At 52.4% G+C, this 22,094-nt stretch overlaps 1 protein-coding gene and 1 long non-coding RNA gene across 26 annotated transcripts in view; one reads left to right on the top strand and one right to left on the bottom strand.

Annotated features, from left to right (window-relative positions):
• Positions 1–22,094, top strand: part of Nrxn2 (neurexin 2) — a 119,976-nt gene that overhangs the window by 35,541 nt on the left and 62,341 nt on the right. For 8 of the 24 annotated variants that reach the window (XM_028853764.2, XM_028853770.2, XM_028853774.2 and 5 more), the window contains 4 exons: positions 1,855–1,884; positions 4,027–4,098; positions 8,505–8,806; positions 17,453–17,497. In XM_028853764.2, the coding sequence (XP_028709597.1) occupies positions 1,855–1,884; positions 4,027–4,098; positions 8,505–8,806; positions 17,453–17,497 (449 nt within the window). The remainder of the gene's footprint in view (positions 1–1,854; positions 1,885–4,026; positions 4,099–8,504; positions 8,807–17,452; positions 17,498–22,094) is intronic. The other 16 variants (XM_028853778.2, XM_028853766.2, XM_028853776.2 and 13 more) reach the window with 7 other exon arrangements.
• LOC119088368 lies at positions 1,376–7,044 on the bottom strand. 2 transcript variants are annotated; one of them, XR_005092038.1, is made up of 3 exons: positions 6,666–7,044; positions 2,115–2,267; positions 1,376–1,406 (listed from the first exon to the last, which is right to left on the bottom strand). It is a non-coding gene; the product is annotated as an uncharacterized LOC119088368 (long non-coding RNA). The 2 variants fall into 2 exon arrangements; XR_005092039.1 differs by lacking the exon at positions 1,376–1,406 and adding an exon at positions 1,824–1,865.

Below are 22,094 nucleotides of genomic sequence, written 5' to 3'. Positions count from 1 at the left end.
AGAAAGTGACACTCCACAGGGCCTTTGACTCTGGACTGAGGGCTTCAGGGGCCTGGATTCTAAGAGTGGGCTTTCCTGGTAAGGCTGTTGCTGACAGGCAAAGTGAGCGGAGGGTTCAGGGCCTGGGGCCTGAGCTTTAGAAGGTGCTGGAATTTCGTGAGGGAAGAGTGAGTGGCAGGGTAGGGCTGTTTGGAGCAAGGACTAAAAAAGCAGCCTGAATGCTCGAGCCCCGACCAGTGCTTTGAGTAAACCCTGTGTCCTCCCGAGAACGGTTTGGTCCTGGTGCTGCTCCGGCCGCTGTGGCCTCCTCCCTCAAGCTAGCCTTAGACCTAGAGGTGAAAAAATAAATAAATCAATGAGACCCTGAGACGGAGAGGGAGGTACCGGGAGCCATTTGGCTATGAGCTCCTCAGGAGTCTCCCACGGCTTCCTGGGCACTGGGTATCTTGGCTCTCGCTCTGCCCCAGAGATGCTTACGGCTCTTTAGCCTCCATGAATCCATAATGGCTCCAGTTTCCATCCCAAGGGCCCGCATCTCAGGCCACAGGAGCTGGGATGGTTTTCTAGCCAACAGAGCTGTCCCTCCAGACAGCAGGAAGGTCGGGCTTGTGGTCAGGTGGGGAGCTGGGGTTTGGTAGGGCTAGTTGGTCATCTCAGGGGGTCCTGGGGGATCAGTTCTGTGGCTGGCCTGGTGGTGTCGGCTTCTCTGGGGTCTGGGGTCCTGGTCTGGTTCAGGCTGCACTGACTCAGGCTTAGGAGGGTCACCTCAGATCAGGGTTGCCAGGGCTTGCCCACTGGGCTAAATTGTCCTCAGTCTGTTTCTGGATCAGTTCAGCAAGGGCCTGGCCAGGGAAAGGGGACCTGTACAATCATTTAGGCATGAGGCGTTTGGGTTTCAGAGAGCTTGATGTCCTGCCCAGGGGTCTTGGCTGTCCTTTTTGGACCTTGCTGTCCAAAGGCCCGCGATTCCGCAATTCCCAGATTGTGAAAGAATCACGCCACCATCTTTCGCTCCAGAGTTTCCATAGACTCAATTTCCTCTTCCCGCTTCCCTGGTTCCCCAGAGCCCTGGTTTTCTCTCAGAGCCTGCTACCTCTACATGAGGCTGGAATGGACAGCTGGAAGGCTTAGGATTGGAGAGGGTACCTTTTTAAGTCCCGGTGTGGAGGTTTCCCTTAAGACCCATCCATATTCCTTACACTTGGCACTTTCTCCCAAGGTCACGGGGACCCAGAGACTGTGTGGGGTGGTGGTTGGAGATCCCCCTTGCCCACTCAATCCCCTCTAACAGGACACGCTCTTTTTCTCCAGGTGGCTTTGATTTTTGTGTTGTGTTTTATTTTCTCCTCCATCCGAATTGTTTTTTTCTCGTTGACCGTTTTTTTTTTTTTTTTTCTGTCCACCTCCTGGAAGAAAAAAAAAAAAAGAAAAAAGAAAAAAAGAAAAAGGAAAAAGCAGCCTTTCCAGAGCCATGCTTCCTCTCCTTTTCCTTTTTTTTTTTTTTTTCCGGCAAGAAGAAAAAAAAAAAGAAACCAAAAAATTCTCTCCTTCCCTGTAGCAACTCCCCGCCCTGTCTCCTCTGGCTCACACCTCTCGCCCACCCCTCTGACACCCTGATCTCTCTCCCCTCCCTCCCTCTGCTTCTGCATCGGGCCCCTTCCCTCAGCTGCTGGGCTGGGGGCTTCTCCCCCGATGTCTGTCACAAGTTAAAAAGGGTTTTTAAATTGTGGCAGCAACAACTTTCCTTCCCCTCTCTCTGGCTGATTTTGATGACTCGTGTTTTCTTTGTTTCTTTCCTCTTTTCTTTCTTCCTTTTCTTCTTTTCTTTCTCTCTCTTTCCTTCCCCTTTCCAAGGTCCGGCTCACCTGACGTTAAACAGCGAAGGTATGGTTTGAAGTTTTGGTTTGGTTTGGACTGGATTGCCCCAAACTGTGCCTGGCTTTTCTGTTCTCTTCCCTCCCTCCTTCTCCCTCACCCTTCCTGCCTCCTTCCTTCCCTCCCTTCCCTCTTCCTCTGCCATTTCTTTATTTGTATGGGGGTGCCTGGCGGGGGTGGGGCCGGTCCTCTCCCTCCCTCCTCCCCTCCCCTGGGTCCACTGTCCACCCTCATCTCACCTTGGTTTCTGATGTCGAGATGTAACTCTCCTGCCGTTGTCTCCAGTCTCTTTTTATTTCTCCTTTCCATTTTCCTGGTGGTATATCTTGCTTTTTTCTTTCTCATGGTGGTATTTGATTTATTTCCACTCATCCTGATCACTCCTTTCTTTTCTATGAATGCGAGTAAAAAAGAAAAAGGCTTGGGTTGCAGAAACGATTTGAGGCAGACACAGCCCCGTTCCCTTGCTGCTGTGAATGAAAACAGAAGGTGTGGGGGCTGGAGGTGCAGGATCCCCCCTTTCCACGACGCCCCACCCTCTGCCTTTACCTCCATTACCTTTGGAATGTCTCTATTTCTGTCTGACAGATGACAGTATGTCAGAGACAGGTGACTGTGTCGTGATCACACAGCCCTACTAGGTGGCGTGGCTGGGGCTTGTCATTTAACTTGAGCCTACCCTTGGCCAAGTCCCTCCCACTAGTCCAAACCCCTGTGTTTTCTAGCTCTGTAGCAGAGTGTTGTCCTCTCATACACAAGGCCCTGGGATCCAGTCTCAGCACTGCAGGGGTAGAGGAACCCTGGCATTAAGCAGCCTGGAAGAGAACCCTGGAGTTCTGACTGATCCCCTCCAGCTCTGACCTCCCTGCCATCCCCGTTATCCACCTCTGTGAGCACCTTGGCACTGCTGTACCTATACATACAAGAGACAGGGCTGAGTGTTGAACTGTGAGCAAAGAGATGGTGGGACCACATCTGGGATGCAAGAGAGCCTCACTGAGATCTGAAATTTAGGATGGGTTTAGGTCTGAGAAATGAGGGCCTGGGATTCATGCAGGCATGGGAAGTTAAAGCTGAAGTAAGAAGGAGGAAGTCCCACACAGGGAATTAGGAGGAGGGTCCTGGCTGAATCACATCCTTCTTACCTCTAAATTCTTGGTTTGGGGAGTGTTGGTTGTGATTCACCTTAGACACTGATGATGTTTTCTTGAAGGGTCCTGGAGATGCTTCCCCTCATCTAGAAGATTCTGCAGCTCAGATGTTTAACCTAGTCTTAGTTCTGGGGACTGGAGTCGGAGGAAAAGCCCAGAAAGGAACCTTTCCTTCTATCCCTGAATCCTCCTCTGGATCTAGCAATAGGGTTGGTTGCCTGGGAGCCAGGCACCAGAGAGCATCTGTTCATTGGCGAGCCTGGGTGAAGCTCCAGCCAGTCTGGAGCCCAGACATGGCAACCTGTGCCTGTGGGGCAGAACTGGGCCCTGTGTGGTGATGAACAGGAGAATGAAGCTGAGAACTGATTTCTGAGTAGGAGTTCCCTACATGCCTGGTGAGCCCTACCTAGCCAGGACCTCCTTGGATGAGCACAGTCCTCTGTGAGCGTGATGGAGGGGCAAACCTGGGAGCCCCATAGTCTCAGTGGCGACTGTCAGAGCACCCACTGTGGGGACTTAAGCAGGGATAGGTGGCCCATAAGAGGACAGGTACAGAACAGGAGGGATTTTGGAACACAAGTGTCCATGTCAGGCAAAAGCAGGTTGATAAGAATATTCTCTAACCCGGCAGAAGCTGTGAACAGAGGTACCCGGTGAGGGAGAAGCATCAGCCCAGGGATGTGGCAGTGACCCCACAGGATGAAGGGGAAGTTTGGGGACAGGTGTTCAGGACTGCCCTTCTCCCCGACTTAGTCTCCTCACTCTGGACAGAGGCTGGAGATCAGTGGTCAGAAGTCTGATAGGGTGTGTGGGGCTGGTGGCCTTTGGATTGTCACATGGCCCCTCAAGAGATCTTGAAGGCCAGGGAGTCCCCAGAGAAACTCTCCTCACCTGCCTACAAGCAGCACCTTGTCCTGGATAGAGCCTTCCATCACCTCAAGACTGGGATGGGACTGGCTGCCGAGTCCCTGTGCCTGACTCCCCAATTCTGCTTCTCCAGTAGGGTCCTTACTGTTCTCCGAGGGGGGGGCCGGGAGAGGAGGAGCCGGCGATGTGCACCAGCCGACAAAAGGTCAGTGATCCCGTGGTCTCCAGACAGCCCAGCCCTTGCCCTGCTGTAGGCTAACTGCATTCTGGGAGGAGAGGAATCTTCACAGGTGTATGGCATCTCCCTGTGCCTTGCCTCCAGGCTGGGGGCAGGCCTGCACCCCACAGCCATTCCCCGGGCACCTTTCCATGCCCCACTGTGAAGGACCACAACCTCCATCTCTTCCCCAAAGTTCAGCCACCCCGATGACGTACCAGAACACAGATGCCCTTTCCCGTGAGTGGTCAGGCCCCTCCCTAGAAAGTGTTGCTGTGGCAGAGTGAGAGGTGGCAGGGTACCATCACATTCTAGAAGCCTGCTAGGCATCTTGCCTGGGGGAAACTGGTAACGTCTGTGATCTGTGTGTGTCACCTATATTGTCCCAGTAAAGCATGGTGACATTTAGTGGCAGGCATTATTGCTTTCGTTTTATAGCTGGGGAAACAGACACCGGTCAAAGCCCCAGATGCCAGCACAGGGCAGACCCCTTCATGTCTTAGGAAACTGGGAGTCCAGCTCACTGGTTTTGGCCAGAGGCTGCTTCTCTCAGGACTCTTTTTGTTGAGAAATGTCCAGGCCTGCTGGTGCCCTCTTGTCTGCCTGGGCTTGTACGGTCCCAGCCCCCGCTCCGGCTCCCTGCTGTCTTACAGCCAGGCTGTCCTTGCTGGCAGTCTCCCTGAGCTCCCGGGCCAACCTGGACACTTCCGGGAGCCCCTTTTGTTCACGCCTCCTTCGAATCAGTCAGACCACACCCTGTCACCCCATCTGTTTGCTGCCCCTCATGGCTCTGAACCCCTGAACTCGAGGACAGGGTTTTCATATTCTCTCTTTCCATGCTCTGCACAGCTCTTGGCATGTATGTAGGCATGAGCTTAGCACATTTATTAAATTAAATTAAATTAATTTTGATAGGCTCTCACTATGTAGTTTTGGCTGACCTGGAGCTCACTATGTAGACCAGGTTGGTCTTGAACTGACAGAAACACATCAGCCTCTGCCTTCTGAGTGTTGGGATTAAAGGTGTGCGACACCACACCTGTCTCACAATTATTTGAAATGAGTGAATGGTCACTGTTCCTAGGAGTCTCACTGACGGCCTAACAAATAACTACAATAAACCATGGTCCACGTGAGTGAATGGAAACTGCAGACTTTGTTCAGAGGAGTTAATTTACTTATTCATTCATGGAGGAGAGCATGTGCACCTCCACAACATTATATCGGGGGACAGAGTCACTTTGGGTTGCATTATGTCCTGTCCTGCCCTTCATCATTCCTGCAGCAACCTGGGAGGTAGGCTGGCAGGTGGTTCCTTTGTTTCTCCTCCAGAGGAGAAAGCTGGGCTTAGAGCTGCTGGAACTTGGCCAAGGTCACAGAACTGGCTGGCAGGGCCGGCACCAGGGCACAGGTCCTCTTTCTCACGCCACATTTCCTCCCCAAGGAGCCGGACAAGATGTTACTAGGCAGTAAGTGCCAAATGAACAGAACACACAGAACACACAGAGCCAGGCGGGCCAGAGGGGCTGGAGATCTTCCCAGAGGAGGCCTTTGAGCTGGGTCTGCAAAGGGGGCAGCTGTGTCCCTCTCTTTCATGGTACTTGGAAACGCAGTCAGTTCTGGCCACAGTCAGCTTTGTTGGGAACACTCTTGAGGCCACAGACTCCCTGATGGAGAAGCAAACAAGTACCAGCAAGGACTCCCTTCCTGCACTCGGAGCTCTTAAGGGTTGTCGTTTCTCACGTGCTGATGGGAGTTGTAGTTCCTGGCCATGGCCTGCATGGGTGATGGAGCAAAGCGCCCCCTGGCGCTTCAGGATCTGAGCATCCCAGATCCAGCTAGTGCTCTGAGGAGCTCCCGGGTCACAACTATACATTCCCATCCCTGAGGCACCACCCCCATCAGGGGCCCTTGAGGGCCCACCCCCGCTCCATCGCGGTTCTCTCTGTGTCTCTCACTCTCACGCTCTCTCCTTCGGTTTTCTTGCTACGATTGCCCACCCGCCTTCCACCCCTCTCCTTAAAAGCACTCAGACTCCCTTGGACAGCTCAGTGTCTTTCCATTTCTGGGCCGAGAGGACTGGGGTCCAGCCAGCTCAGGCTGGCAGTGTAGATGGCTTTGCCTCCTCCCCTGGGTCCACCTGAGGAGTCCAGGAACGGCCTCATTTCTGCTCTTCGCCTTGGCAGCCAGGGTCCAGCCTCAGCCCCGCCTCTCCGCTTTTTTCCTGACTTCTTTTGTTTGGTCCCAATCACTTTTTCAGGTGGCTGCCTTATACTCCCTTCCTTCTGTCTGGATCTCTGCAATGTGATTTGCTTTGACCGCAGTGAAGGTGAAGGAATAGAAGGGGAGGTCTGGCTTCTGGGTGGGGCTAACAGGATGGGTGGTAAAACCAAGGTCAAATGCATTCCCCTTTCTGGTCCTTGAGCCCCCTGGCTCTGTCAGTGTCTGAGCAGCAGGCCTGGTTGCTATGGAAACACTAAAGCCCCAGAAAGCCGTGGCTTTAGTTCCCCAGAGGTCCCTGTCCCCTTTCCACGCTGGCTGGCCCTTCTCCTTACCTGTCCCCTCAGGGTTCCCTCCTGTTCTTTATCGATAAGGTTCCATGTGGCCTCTCTTTCCCTCACAGTCCTGTCTCCATTTCTCTTCCGACCCACGGATGGTCCATCTTTGTCCCCTTCCAGGCTGGCCTCCCCACGCCACCATTAAACACATCCTTGTCTCTGCTGGCTGCCTCACCTTTGTTTCTGGTCCCCTAAATAGACAGAGGGAGGGATTCAGATTGTCCCTATGTGGCCCATGCCCAACCCCCCTCAGCTCGCTGCCCTGTGCCCTCAGGACACAAGACCTTGCCAGCTGCAGTGAGGGCCATGCCAGGCACTGGGGCAGCAGCTGGTGCCTTGGCATCCGGATGCAGTGGGGGCAGAGTGTGGGCAGCCTGCCTGGAGGGAGAGAGGCAGTCTGTGTGTGCTGGAGAGGAGTTCTGCAGAATCTGCAATGAGAGACCCTCACATTCATCTATGGAACTGCTGCTCAGCCCTGCCCCCGGGGAGGATGGGAGCCTTGTAATGTCCTCCATGCCCATCACACAGTGCCTACGCTCCCCTGGACCTCGAGAACACCCCAGGAGAAGCTCAGATCGCTCAGCCTCTGCCCAAAGCCCCTCATGACACAGTCCTGTTTGCCTCTTCTCAGCCAGGGAGGCTGCAGGATCAGTATTTGCTGACAGAGAGACAGAAGTCACTGCCTGGATGCAGACCTTCTCCTCTCTCCTGATTTGGAATCTGGTCCTCTGCCCCGTGCTTGTGCTCTGGTGTGTGAAGTTGAGGGGCTGGACCCCGACTCTCTGGCTCCAGTCATGGTCTTTTTACTTGTCATCCATGTATAGACCACCAGCAGTCCCCATGGCCCTTCCAAGGAGTTATGGCTTCCCACCTAAAGAGTGCCAGTGGAAAGGACCTTGGGCTGGGTTCTGTGTCCATGTACACACACACACACACACACACACACACACACACACACACACACACCAGCTAGGTGTTATACACACAAACAAAGTCTAGGTGCTGTGTCTATAAGTAAAGATACATAAACACACTCACTCACACATGTGCACACAGGTCATGCACATCCATGAGCATACACATGTGAGAGCCAGGCCCTCCCATGCCACTCACTTGGCGTCTATGGGTCATACACCTGGCACTGTGAGGCTTCTTAGGTTGGAGGAAGAAGTTGGGAGAGGAGGGCGAGCTGGCATGGTGAGCACCCATGTGAAGGCAGCGAATGGCCGGTACCCTGGTGTATATCCCTGTCACTCGCCATGCCTTCCCATGTGTCATATCCCTGTTCCTCTCCACTCCACGGCTTCCCAGTCTCCTCATCTGCTAGACAGTAGACCCACGGTCTCATCACTAATGGAGAGGCCTGAAATTGCCCCTGTCCCTGGGTACTGAGAGTAGCCGCTACCAAAGAAGAGGCAAGAGGAGAGGCGGGCTGCTCAGGAGGCGCTCCCAGGGAGAGGGCAGGCAGTCTCCTGCTTCTCCCCCGCGTGCCTTTGTTCCGGGGTGGCAGGGGTTGAGAGCATTGGTAGGGAGGAGATGGAGGAGCCCGCAGCTTTGTCTGGCCCTGTGGCAGCTTAATTGTCAGCTGTCAGTGTGAGAGAGCCACTTAGCAGCCCCTGCTTTGGGAATGGACCTGGGAGCAGTTGACTTTAGATAGCAAAGACAGCAGGGTCCAGGTCGACAGGATGTAGGAGGGGAAGAGCGCCTAAGTTTAGAGTTGGGACCCAGGACACCGGCGTCCAGGACCCATGCTTGGGCTGCTGGAGGTGCAGGGGGAGGCTCTGGCGTACCCCATACACTCAGCCTTCTCCCGTTTTCCCAAACCATGGCGTCCAGGCAAGGAGGAATTTGTGGCAACCTTCAAGGGCAATGAGTTCTTCTGCTACGACCTGTCACACAACCCGATCCAGAGCAGCACTGATGAGATCACACTGGCCTTCCGCACCCTGCAGCGCAACGGGCTGATGCTGCACACGGGCAAGTCGGCCGACTACGTCAACCTGTCCCTCAAGTCTGGGGCTGTCTGGCTGGTCATCAACCTAGGCTCGGGTGCCTTCGAGGCCCTCGTGGAACCCGTCAATGGCAAGTTCAACGACAACGCCTGGCATGACGTCCGGGTTACCCGAAACCTGCGCCAGGTAGGGGGAGCAGGAAGAAGGCCCGGGGTCGGCCGTGTCGGGGGCGGAACATGCAGAGAGGACACAGCGATGCCTTGGCTTGGGGTGGGAGAGAACAGAGCTGGGCAGTGAGGTGGGGTTTTAGAGAAGAACAGAGTCGGGGGCTGTGCGAACCTGAGGCGTGGCCTCGGCTGTGTGACAGGCTTCTGAGACCTCATCCGCCAGGGAGTTGAGCTAGGGGGAGGCATCAGAGCTGTTCCTGGGCAGAAGCCTGAGGCCAGGAGTAGTGCTGGGCTCAGATTGGTAGGAGCAGCTAGGGTGCCGAGGCCTGGTGCTGTAGACTTGGGAGGAGGGGCTAGAGCCTGGATGAGGGTCTGTCTAGTGGGTGGTGGGGTGGGGAGGGGGCCTGTAGGGTGGGCAGCAGGACACTGAGGAAAGCAGAGATACAAGTGGGACAGAATATGGTCTTCCCTCCATGGGGCTTTCCCAGGGCAGGGATGCACTGGGGGAAGGGAGGCAGCGGTGGGTGAGAGAGTCAGACCCAGGGAGGGCGGCTGGCCCTGCTTCTCTGGGAGTATTTGATTTTCTTCCTGTCCGACAAAGCCAGGCTTCCCTTCATGTCCATGTTCACCTTCTGCTGGCTAAGCCAGCCTGCAGAGGGGGCTCAAGTAGGTTTTTTGGGGTCAGGCCCTGCATGTAGGATGGCACCCTTCTTTGCAATGTCCCCTGTACCTTCAGACCCTGCATAAGGCCTCTTAGGCGTGGCTCCCTTCGCCGCTCTCAGGATCCAGCCATGGCGGCGGCTGCAGACTAGGCATCTCTCTGGCCAGGCTTTGCTGGACAGGAGCCTTGCGGATAGTTTCCAGCCCTAGGAAGCCCCCATGTCCACTCACACTGACTTTTCTTCACTGGTAGGTGAGGCCCCTGTGCATTCCCTGGGGGCTCCTGTGTCTGCTTCTCTACAGTGGCTTCCCTGTTCCTTACTTGCCCCTCCCCCTAGTTCTTCATTCTCTTGGGTCCCCGGTCTTGCGGCTAGCGGGCAGCAAGCTGTTGCAGCTTCATCTTCCACAGGCCAAATGCAACGGAGAACACCGAGCAGTCCTGACTGTGGAGGCTGCGTCCCAGGCCTCACGGCTGCTCTCTTGCCATGAAGTCTTTGGACTTCTTGTTTCTAGTCAGGTTAATCTTCTGTTCTCATTCGTCTCCTCTTTCTTCTTTCTCCACTGGAAGCCCCTCAGTGGGGCTCAAGATCCCGGCTGGCCTTCCATCCCTCTGACCTGCTCTCATTTAACACCACATGGGGAGGGACCCATGTTCCCCTCTCTTCACACCTCTCCCCTTGCTGAGACAATGTCCTGACTAACTGCACGGCTCGTCCGGAAGCCTGAAGCGGCCTGTTGCGGTCCTGTGTGGACGTGCCCATTCTGAGTGCTCCTTCTCCCTGTGCTCTGTAGAGTGACGTGTTTGTGGGGTCACTTCCCCTCCAGGCAGCACCCCCACCCTGTGTCCTGTCACCCCATTCCCAGTCAGAGCACGGCCTTGCCTCTTATCCCCACCAGCGCGATCAGGTGTCACACACACCTGGGATGCTGTCAGGTGTCACACACACCTGGGATGCTGTCGGGTGTCACACACACCTGGGATGTTGTCAGGTGTCACACACACCTGGGACGCTGTCGGGTGTCACACACACCTGGGACGCTGTCGGGTGTCACACACACCTGGGACGCTGTCGGGTGTCACACACACCTGGGACGCTGTCAGGTGTCACACACACCTGGGACGCTGTCGGGTGTCACACACACCTGGGATGCTGTCAGGTGTCACACACACCTGGGATGCTGTCAGGTGTCACACACACCTGGGATGCTGTCAGGTGTCACACACACCTGGGATGCTGTCGGTGTCACACACACCTGGGATGCTGTCACTCAACTGGGATGCTGCGACTGTCACAACCCACATGGGATGCTGTCGGGTGTCACATTTGCCATTTGGCCAAAAAAAAAAAAAAAATGTGATCCACACTGGACACAGAGCGGAGAAGGCAGTGCTCGCTGCCCTTGCAGCTCCTGGGGCAGGATAGGATTGTTCCAAATGAACAGGACAGGGGCTGGGGAGACGGCTCAGTGGGAATAAAATACTAGTCACACAAGTGTGAGGACCAGAGTTCAGATCCCCAAAACCCTTGTAGAAGCTGGGCAATCCTGGTGTAATCCCAGTCACAGAGGATCCCCAGGGTAATCTGACTAGCTAGACTATCGAGGATGGGCAAGATCTGGGCTAAGTGAGAGACTCTATTCAACATAGGAAGAGTGTTAGGGAAGCCACCCAGTGACATCCAGTGGCAGCTTCAGGCCGCCACATGAATTCACACATGTGTCTTGTGTGCTCATGCCCACATGTGTGCTCACATATGTGAACATACATATACACACATGCGATCACACCACACACGGGCAAAAATAAATGAAATACATAAATGAACTAATTTTTTAAAAAATGATCAGAATAAGGCTGTCCACATGCCCGGTGGACCACAGAAGCAACGATGGGAATTGGGAGATTTCCAAAAAGGAAGGAGAGGTCTGTGGTAATGCTGAGCCACCTTCATGGATGCAGTGACTGACACATGACCTCAGCACACAGAGTGTGGAGAGTGACCCATGTTCATCTCTTTCTCGAACATGTAAAGTCATGGGTGCAAGTAGGTGGCAGATGGAAATTCTCTTCCACTGGATTGTTCTACAAGATGGCTCAGAGTACGGACAGGTCATACTGACCCAAGAGTGGAGGTCATGGGTCTCAGAGAGTGTTTGCTTAAAGACCTTGATGGAAAACCCTCTTTACAAAGGGCTCCTGGGGAATTTCTGTCACTATAGAATCCAAGGGCAAGAGTGCCGGACTATATTTGGGGAATTCTTGGCGTAGCTCGAAGGCCATGCCCTGGGTTTGCTGCTCTCCAGCAGGGCCTAGCCACCGCCAAACCCTTTATCTGCCTGTTTTCTGAGAATTTGAAGAGAAACTTCTTTGTTCCTGTTGCTCCGGAAGTGTCTGTTTATCACTCATGCACACCATGCCAATGTCTGGAAGCCTTTTGGGTCATCATAACTCGTGGGGTGTTACTGGCATCTTGCGGGTAGTCCAGGATTTGAGTTATCACTGTAGTTTGTAATACAGCCCCACAACAAGGAATCATCTGACCTCAAATGTCAGTGGTGCCTCTGGGGAGATACCCTGTTCATCCAAGTGTGTAGAGTCCAGATGACGTGCTAGGATTTGAAGAATTCTGCAATAATCACATGGGTGGTAGGAGGTGAGGTGGCTTTCACTAAGGCCCAAGTTTTGTGGGTGGAGAGTAGGCCAGGGACATAATATAAGAAATGACGTAAGGATGGGGGGCGTAGCTCAGTGACAGACGCTGATCTGTCATGCAACAAGGCCATGGGTTCCATCTTTAACATCGTGCGGGGGATAAAGGAACCAGAAATGACAGGGTGGATGGCCAGGATCCAGAGTGCTGCAGCTTCTCCATTATTTCCCTCGTGTGACTGGAGTGGCTGGGAGGTGGCTTTCTGGAAGGACCCCAAACCAACTTCTGTGAGTTATGGGCGTGGGTCAAAGGTCAGCTCCACATAAGACTAGGCAAAACCATTTATCTTTAGCCAACACCAAACTTGAAAGACAAGCTGGCTACCAAAATATCACATAGTGTTTCTCTTGTTCAGCTCAGATGATGCCTTTTTTCAGTATAGACACTTTTAGAATCTCTTCTGGGGCCCAAGAATGGAGTTCTTCAAGGATGAATTCCCCAAAGATAGAGTCTATAAGGATATGATGGCCCTGGATGGGACCCTCAAGGTTGGAGCCTTCAAGGATGCAGTCAGTCATCAAAGATGGAGTCCTTAAAATGGGCTCCCTGTAGGATGGAGTTTTATAGGATGGGGTCCTCAAAGGTGGAGTCTTCAAGGATGATATCTTCAAGAATGGAGTCCTGAAGAATGGAATATTCAAGGATAGAGTCCTCAAGGATGGTATCTTCAATGATGGAGTCCTCAAAGAAGGCATATCCCAGGATAGAGTCCTCAAGGATGGAATTTAGAATGCACTAGATGATGCAGACACCAAGATGATGGATTCCTGAAGGATGGGGTCCTCAAGGATGCAGTCCTCCATGGATGGGATCTCCAAGGATGAAGTCCCCTACGTACTCTGTGTGAAGCTCCCACTCAAGGATAGAGGCCCCCAAACAACTGGAGTTCCTGTTGTATCCTGTCTCTCACAGCATACAGCCTGTCTTAGATCCCAGATTTGCAACTTTCTGGACCTGTCTACACTGACTTTTCTCGCCCGACTCTTCCTTTCCACAACTCTCCCAAGGAGACCACCCGCTCGCTCACTCTCTGCTGCAAAGTCTAAGAGCTGGGATTTGAGTCAGATAGTTGTTAGCAAGTTATATAACGTCTGAGCTCCAGTTCCCCAGAGGCAGAGTGGGAAGGGCCTCCTGGTGACTGACTGGATGTGGCAGATGTCTTACCACACCCAGCAACTGCCTGGCACAATGTGGGCACTGAAGAGCTCACGGCCGCCATGGTCGTTAGCTGCGTTTCTTTTTCCTCCCAGGTTTTTTTTTTTTTTTTAATTTACCTGAAATGGCACCTTCTTCATAAAGCTTCCCTCGATCCATCCCATAGCCAGCTCTCTTCTTTGCTGCGTTGAGTTCATGAAACTTGTATTCTGGCCCTCTCATCACATCCTGTGAGTGTGTGTTAACACTCGTGTCCATTCTTTTTCACCTAATTCCAGGTTTTAAGCAAATTGAGGGCTTAATACCAACAACTGTTGGATCTGTTTAGCTGTTTTTCTAAGTTCTTCCCCTGATGCATCTGTTTTCTTCGAGAAGCTTTTTCCCGTTTTTAGACACGGTATGAGGTTAGAACCTGGGGCCTTGTGCATGCTAACCAAGCACTCTGTCACTGAGTTAATCACCCAGCCTTCTCCCTTGTCTCCTTCTTAAACCCAGTCGATCGGATTTTGGAAATGAGGACCCATGTCCAAAATGAGCATATCCACCTACTTCATATGGGTACTGTCACTGGTATGGTGGCATACATCTGTAATTCCAAAGTCTGGAGGCTGAGGCAGGAGGATGGACATGAGTTGGAGACCAGCCTGGGCTATGTATGGAGCTCTGTTTCAAACGGAAACAATGTTGAGTTTCCCTTTGTCTTCCTTAAAGAGGCTCTGACCTGCCTTACCGGAGCAGCATAGTTTGCCCCTGCCCTGCACAGTGCCATCCTGTCTGCCTCTCCGCCCTGGAATATATCCACGTCCAAGGGTCATTTATCTTTCGTATCTCACCTAGGTTGTGTGTGTGTGTGTGTGTGTGTGTGTGTGTGTGTGTGTGTGTGTGTGTCTGTTTGACAGTGTCCCATTAGGCAGCTTTGGCTGGCCTTGAACTCACTATGGAGTTCAGACTGGCCTCACACTTCAGTCTCCCAAGTGCTGGGTGGGATTGACGGCCCGCACAAACACACCTCACTTTACGGAGTTTTCATGACAATTCTGTGAATGGGAGCTCTGACTCCCTTTTACTGATGAGAAAGCTAAGAACCCCCCTCCCCCTCCCCAGAAGACAAGCTTGTTTGTGCCTCCCTGGGTAGGAGGTAGGAGGCCATGGAACTTGAAATCGGACTAGAAGTCACTTCATTTCTTTGCCTCTGCAGGTGACTGGTGGCATGCTATTCCAGAAAAGTGCACAGGAGGCTGTAGTCTCCTGGGCTTCTGACATTCTTGGACATTCTCAAATCTCAAGACCATTGGAATGGTCTGTCCCTCTGGACTTCCGACCTGAGAGAGCGAGTCCTTTCCTTTGTCCTGAGCTGTGTTTCTGCATGCTCACAGGCTGTCCTCAGCCCAGACGTTGGAAGTTCGTGTCTGCAGACCTCCTCTTGGTGTCTTTAGGGGGCTGGGGCTGCACTCAGAGTTCAAGGTGGAGATGGGGTATCATTTTCTCCAAAGCCATTTTGTTTAGACACGGTAACTTCTCTTGCTGACTCCCATCTGCCTGGGATGCTCTTCTCATTCATGGCCACCGCCATGCCTGTGCTTCTGGACTCTAGAAGCAGATGAAACATTAGGGTTTATTTGCTGGCCCGAAGTATTAGTTCTTTAGATCGAGGCCTTTCTCTGGGGGCCACTGTACTGCAGCAAGGGCTCCAATGGAAGCTCCATTCTAGTATTCCACTGTAGGAGTCTCATGGTCACCATGAGGGTCTGCAGCCTCCACTCCTAGGTCTAGAGGGCTCTGGTCTCATCAGTCTCCCAACCCTACTGTTTCTTGGGGGGGAGTCTGGACCTCTTGACAAGTTAGTAGAAGGCCTGGGGTTTGAACTCACATCTTTTCCCTGTCTTGGCTTTAACCGACTGTTCTGCTCATTAACACTGGGACTTCCTTTGTGAATACTGACACGCCCCCACCAACACACACACACACACACACACACACACACACACACACACACACACGCACACACACACACAATTTTATTTTCCATAACAAGTCAGAACATTCTCGGTTTTTACTTGTAGTGACCTTCCCCCAGCCTTGTTCAACTGTGAGATAATATCAGACAATGATATCTTTTGGGGTGCCATCCGTTTGGCTGCCCTGAGGTGGATTGCTCATTGCTCTGACTAGCTGTTCCTCTTCATTTCACCACAGTGCTGCCAGCTGGCAGTACGAAGCCTCTGGTCACAGCCTATCATCACCTCACTCCTGTCATTGTGCTTGTGACTAGACCCCCCCCTTACTATGTAAACTGATTCCCTGTAGCTAATAATTAATATCGGCTACTCAGCCCTTCTAGCATCTTGGTATTGACTTCTGTTATTTTTAATTATATGAGTCCCTTATTAGTTGTCTTAATCAATTACTCTTGTGCCCACTGTTTACAAGAATTCTTTAGCTAACGGAGCTATCCCTAGAAGACCACTCCCCCGCATCACCGTCTCAAGTCTGCAGTTTAGTATTTAGTGGGCACCAGGCAACTGTATCCCTCCATCTCTGATACTTAGTACAGCTGCCTCGGTCCTCTCCAAAGACCAGGCGATTTTGAAGGATATTGTTTTGGCAGTGGGAGGAAGAAATGGTGTTAGGAGTACATAGAGACAGGCTATTTAGAGGTAAAGTGAAAGAATGTGGCCTGCTTCAGAGAAGAGGGGAGTGCTGAGGTGCCTGGGCCTCTGGGTGCTTTTATCTACAGGTAGAAGGGGAGTGCTTTTCTGACTGGTTGTGGGTAGTGGAGGTCCAGGGATCCATGGGTGTCCATGGGAGGAGCCTGGTTCTTGGGAGACCGTTATCTGTCCCAGGGTGTTGAAGGGACGCTTAGCTAGTCACAGGAAGATGAGAGAACGGGAGGGTGGCTGAAGAGCCTGGGGGACTTTGGGGAGGGCCTAATAGGGCCCCTGGACAAGTCAGAGTGGGCGGACAGGAGGGGTCATCTGGGGGTGAGACTGGGAGGAGGAGGAGGAGAGGGAGGAAGGTTTGGGATGGTGTGGGCATGAACCCTCGGCAGCCCGAGGAGGGCTAGCTTCCCTTCCCCAACCCCAGTTCTCCAGTTCTCAAGGAAAAGAAACAATGGAGGGGGAGCCCCTCTTCCCCAAGGATCCCTGGATCTATTTGCCCATCCCCCATCCCCAGGAAAAGCAGACACCCAGTCCCCTCCCATGCTGTCTTCGGCCTCCAAACGAAGTCGCCTCTTGTCCTTGCTAGTCCTGTGATTCTCTAGGGGCGGTGCCCACTCTTCTCCCAGCCTGCCAGCCAGCTGGCCGGTCGCCAACCAGTTAACCCATTAACCCGACATGGCCACTGGTCAGCCAGTTGGCTAGCACCCCTCGCTCCTCGGCCAGTTCTCTGGAAAGCCATCTGGGTGACCAGTCAGCCAACAAAGCCACCCGCCCACTCCTGAGTCAGTGTCCACCCCTTCTCACCCCCCTGCTCCCTTCTCCCTCCCTTAACTCCCTAACATCTCAGGACTACTAATCCTGCACACTGGGTCTGCTTCTTAACCTTTCCCCCCCCTCTGTTGGACACCCCCTACCCCTACCCCCCGTTGCCAACTCTGTGTGTGTTACTAACACGCTTATAACCCAAGGGACCAAGGGATGGGCAGGGACAGGTGGGGCCAGGTATGAATGAAAAACCGAACTAACTTTCTGTCTCATCTGCGGAATGTCGGCCATCTTTAAGTCTCTGCTTCCTTGGTCCAGTTTTCTTTTTTTTGTTGTTGTTGTTTTCTTCTTTACTAACCGAGGTCTCTAACTGTTCCCCTTCTCTGCAGACGTCCGTCCTTCGGGAGGGCATGAGGGGGAAGAGGAATCCAGAGGAGGGGCTGGGGGAGGCGCTGGGAGAAGAAGGGGTTAACTTTGTGTGTGTGCTTCCTTCCTCCCATTATAATTTCCCTTTAAACCCGTCTTCTGGACCTGTGGTGGGAGGGTTGGGACGACCAAGCAAATACATACGGCTGTATCTCCTCCGTCCTGGAGTTTCACAGTTGGTCATTTTATTTTTCTTTTCTTTTTCGTTCTGTTCTTCTGTCGTCCTTGTTTCTTTTCTTCCTTTCTTTCTTTTTCTTTGACCCCCCTCCCCTCCCCTCTCCGGTGAAGCACGCAGGGATTGGACACGCTATGGTAAACAAACTGCATTATCTGGTAGATATCACTCTAATTGTCTTACCGTTTGGTTTGCCGTGGGTTTTTTAACTGTTCGATTCTCCCACTTTTGTTTCCTCTCTCCTCATTTGGTTTTTGCTCTTCCAGTTGCTTTCTTTCTCTTTTCTCTTTTTTTCTTTTGTGTGTGTCCCAGACAATCTTTAAGTTTATTCCTGTTTTAGTTTCCCTCCTTCCCTTTTCTTTTCTTTCGATCCAAACTCAAGTCCAAAAGACAAACGGAAATCCAGGCCTTTGGGGGGGCCCTGCCCCACACTCCTGTCTCCTGACAGGTGCCGGGCCTGAGAAAGCTGGGGCAGCCCCCCATGTTTATCAGCTCCGCTTAGGCCAGCCCGGTGCTGAGCTTATTTCGATTCATTTCTTCTGTTCTTCCTCCTGCTCCTTGGTTTTTATTTTTGTTTAGTTTTTTTTTTTTTTTTATTCTCTTTGATTTGGTTTCTTTCTTGGTCTCCTGAAAATCCATGGAAAACACCATCCCATGACACGCTACGCTATGCTCACTGTCAGCTCCAGACAGGGGCCCCTCAAGTTGGGAAGAGGGCTGGGGGTGCCATCTCCAGGGGCAGCCAGCTGGGCATGTTCCCCAGATGGGATGGCCTTGGGACCTCCTTCAAGTCACCAGTTCATGCCAGTTTAGGGGCTGCCCCACACTGGCTGTCGGCCCTACTTCCCAGCCTTGAGGATTCCCCGGCTCTGTCTCCCTCACATTTTGCATGGCATGAGTGGTCTTTCCCCACACCAGGGATAGCGTCCAGATTCCCCCCACCGCTCTGCTGCTCTGACTAACACTGTGTTCCACTGTCTTCCTCCCCTTCAGCCCCACCCCCGTGTCCCCTGCCTCTCCTGCATGGCCTCGGACAGGGCTTGGTTTCCTTCCCTGTTGAGGTCATGAGAGGAGGAGCCCCAGCAGGGATAGGATGGGGGCAGCTGTCCTTGTCCTTGCCAAGCTCCTGTGTTTGGGTTGGGCTCCATCCTGGTGAATGCTGTTGTGGGTGTCAGTGTAAAGGCAGCTGGTGTGTGTTGGTGTGTGGGTGTGACTGTGTGTAAATGTTGGTGTGATATTTAGGGGTGTTAGTGGGAAGCCGTGCTGTGTGTTTGGGAGACTGCTGGTTCTCTGCATGTGTGAGTGCTGGTGGGAATCGGGGGCTGCAGGCTTGGATGGGTTCCGGGAAGGGTTCTGTGTGGAGGCGGGCTGGTGAGCCTGGCTCTCCAGTGCAGGTGCAATGCACGACAGGCAGTGAGACAGGGAGAGGGTGGGGAGGGCCCCATCCTCCCCCACTCGCCTGCCTCCGAGTGAGTGTGTGCCCTCAGGCCCGCTGTGTGAGATCCCCTGGGATTCCCTGTGCCGGCCCAATTCCGGCTCCACAGCAGCAGCCGGTTAGTCATTGCCTATTAATAATGCAGAGTGATTGAACACCAGGCTGGGGACCCTGCAGATGGACGTGTCTGCTCTCATGGGGTGGGAGGGGTGTGGGGCAGCTGCCTGGCTTGCCCAGCCTCCTAGTCCTGCCTGGCTGGAAGGCTAGGGAGCAGGGAGGTTATCCAAGCTGGAGTGTCCAGCCTGAAAGGCCCTTTATGCCCTCAGGAGGCTTCACCTCTGAAGCCACACTGAGCCCTTGCTGGCACTTTTGGATGTGTGTGATGTGTGTGTTCTCCTTCACCCATGTAGACCAGTGTCCATGGCCAGTGCCTCCCCAGCCATGGCCAGTCTAATACCTTGTGTGGTCTCCCTAGCTTCCCAGGATTCCAATGGAGCTCGCACTGAGATCTGTACTAGCTCCTCACAGGCCCTGTTTCTCCAGCTGCTGCTTTTGAGAGCTAGGTGTTACCCACTCTGCTGTTCTTGAGAACCTGCCAGGAACTGGCCATTAAGAACTTTCTTTACTAGCTGACGAGATAACTCACCTGGTAAAGATGTTTGCTACCAAATAGGATAACTTGAGTTCGATTCCCAGAACCCACATGGTAGAGAGAGAGAGAGAACTGACTCCTCCAAGCTCATCCCTGGCCTATGTATGCATGTAAATATATATTTACATACATGATATATAATTGTAATTTTTAAAAACTGTCTATTCAAAAACAAAAGGAACTTTGCTGGGCAGCCAATTTGTGACTCAGGGAACAGGGAGTCAAGATCAATGCAGGTGATATCCCCAAGTACCAGAGGGAGATCACCCTAGGATTAGGGCCCAACAGACCTTCTTTCTAGTCTCCATGGTGAACTTCTGACCACATGGGCCCAGGCCAGGAAAGCTCAGTTCCCTCAGCTCCCAGCAGACTAATGGTGGACATGCCCAGCTTGTACCACAAGTCTGTGTGAAGATCAATCAAGGCAGCACAAGTTCCGTGCTTTGGAAAGGAATTATAATTTCATTAAGCTTAATAAAGTGCTGGCCCATTCCCTGTTACCAGGGCAGGGATGTTATGTGAAAAGTGGTTCCCTTCCTGTAGCAGACCCTGAGGAATAGGCCTCTCAGGTCCCGCTGGAGATCCTATTACAACCCCTTGTTAGGAACCACTCTCAAAATAACTTCATGAAACCTCAGGATGCTTTAGAGATGTGGAGGAGGAGAGAAGAACGGCTTACTTCAGTTGGTCAGGAAGCCAGCAGCCCTGCCCAGTTTCAGGGCCGATAAAGAAAGAACCTGCTGAATTCTGAGCCTGCAGGGTCCACACTTCCCTGCGTCATCAGTACAAACGGGAACCAATCTGTTGCCTTGTGTGGCCTTAGAAACCCCTGCACACCTGTGCTAGGGACTGGCTCCTTTAGGCCCAGACTAAAGTCAAAGAATGGGGTTCAACAGGTGCTGATTTGCAGGGCACCCCTCTGATGGGTTCCATGTAGTTTTGTGTTTATTTTCTAACTCACTCATTAGGACTCCTAGCATCTGCGTGTTTCTCTTGGTGAGGAAGTGGGAAGACAGAAAAGGCTCCCTCTGTCATCTCTGTTGGTTGACCAGGCTGGTGAATGCTGGCTTGTGAACTAATATTGTTCATGCCCACATTAGGGCCTCTAAATAGCTTTTGCATTTGGAGTTTCTTTCTTTATTTTTTTTACATTAAAGAGATTTATTTTTATTTTATGCGTACAGATGTTTTGCCGGCATGTATGTATGTCCACCATTTGCATGTTTGGTGATTCCCAGGAAGCCAGAAGATGTTGAGTCCTCTGGAACTGGAGTTATAGATAGTTGTGAGCTGCCTTGTGGGTGCTGGGAACTGAACCCCATCCTCTACAAGAGCAACAAGTGCTTATAACCACTGAGTCATTTCTCCAACCTCCCCCAACCCCCTTTTTTTGAGACAGAGTCTATATAGCCTTGGCTGCCCTAGAACTCACTGTGTGGACCAGGCTGGCTTTGAACTCAGAGATCCACCTGCCTCTGCCTCCCGAGTGCTGGAATTAAAGGCATGCTCCACCATGCCTGGCTTTCTCTCTCTCTCTCTCTCTCTCTCTCTCTCTCTCTCTCTCTCTCTTTTACATTTTTATTTATTCAATCTATTTATGTGTAGTGAAGCATGTCATGGTGTGAGTGTGTGCAGGTCAGAGGCCGACTTACATGCGTTGGTTCTCTTTTTCCACCGTTTAGGTCTGGGGTAAAACTCAGGCTGTGGTTTGTCTTGGCAGCAAGCACCTTTACAGCCCGAGCCGCCCACAGCTATCTCCCTGGTCTACGTTCTGAGTTTCATTCACAGTTGATGACACCTGGACTTCAGGCAGGAGGCTGAGCACTGCTGGTCCCACTTAGCAGATGGGGAAGCTGGGACCCAGAGAAAGTGCCTCCCTTTATACTACGGGGGAGTTGATCATTTATTTCACTTAATTAACTGTATGCTCAGTCAGCTGGAAAGAGATGGGAGGGCCCAAAGTTGTTCAGCCCCTTTTAGAGACAAAAGTCAGAGCCCTGCATGGTGGCTCATGCCTTTAATCCCAGTGCTTGGAAGCACTTGGGAGGCAGAGGCCTGATCTCTGAGTTCAAGGCCAACCTGGTGTACTAAGCGAATTCCAGGACAGCCAGGGCTATACAGAGGAAAGAAACCCCGTCTCAAAACAAAACAACAACCAGGAAAAAAAAAAAAAAGAAAGAAAAGACAGGCAAAATTGTTTTGGCAGAAAAAAATTTTTATTAGAAAGGCAAAATTGTTCTGGAAAACAGCAAATGATAGAGAGCCTGGGATTTCTGACCTGAAGTCTTTCCCTCCTAAAATTCCCGAAATCCAGAGTTCAGCCCTCCTGAGAGGGCTGTGACTACTGCCTGTGTCTGGCACAGAACCTGAAGCAAGCTTAGCCGGGCTCTGATCTCTCCCTCAGCCGGAGACTGCATCTCACTGCTCCCAGCCCTGCTTCTGGCCCATGTCACCCTAAGGGGCTGCTGGGAACTTTTTTGTGGACTAGTTGTTCTTAAGCATCAGCTTGTGGAACCCTTGGAATATTTGATGACAGCAATGTGGTCTAACAGGAGACAAAACAGGCTGGAGCAATGGCTCAGTGGCTAAGAGCACTGACTGTTCTTCCAGAGGCTCCAGGTTCGAGTCCTGGTACCCAAATGGTGGCTCACAACCCCCTGAAACTGCA

Source organism: Peromyscus leucopus, chromosome 1 (genome assembly GCF_004664715.2).
Source record: "Peromyscus leucopus breed LL Stock chromosome 1, UCI_PerLeu_2.1, whole genome shotgun sequence".
Classification (NCBI taxonomy): domain Eukaryota; kingdom Metazoa; phylum Chordata; class Mammalia; order Rodentia; family Cricetidae; genus Peromyscus; species Peromyscus leucopus.
This window is presented reverse-complemented; position numbering and strand designations above follow the sequence as displayed.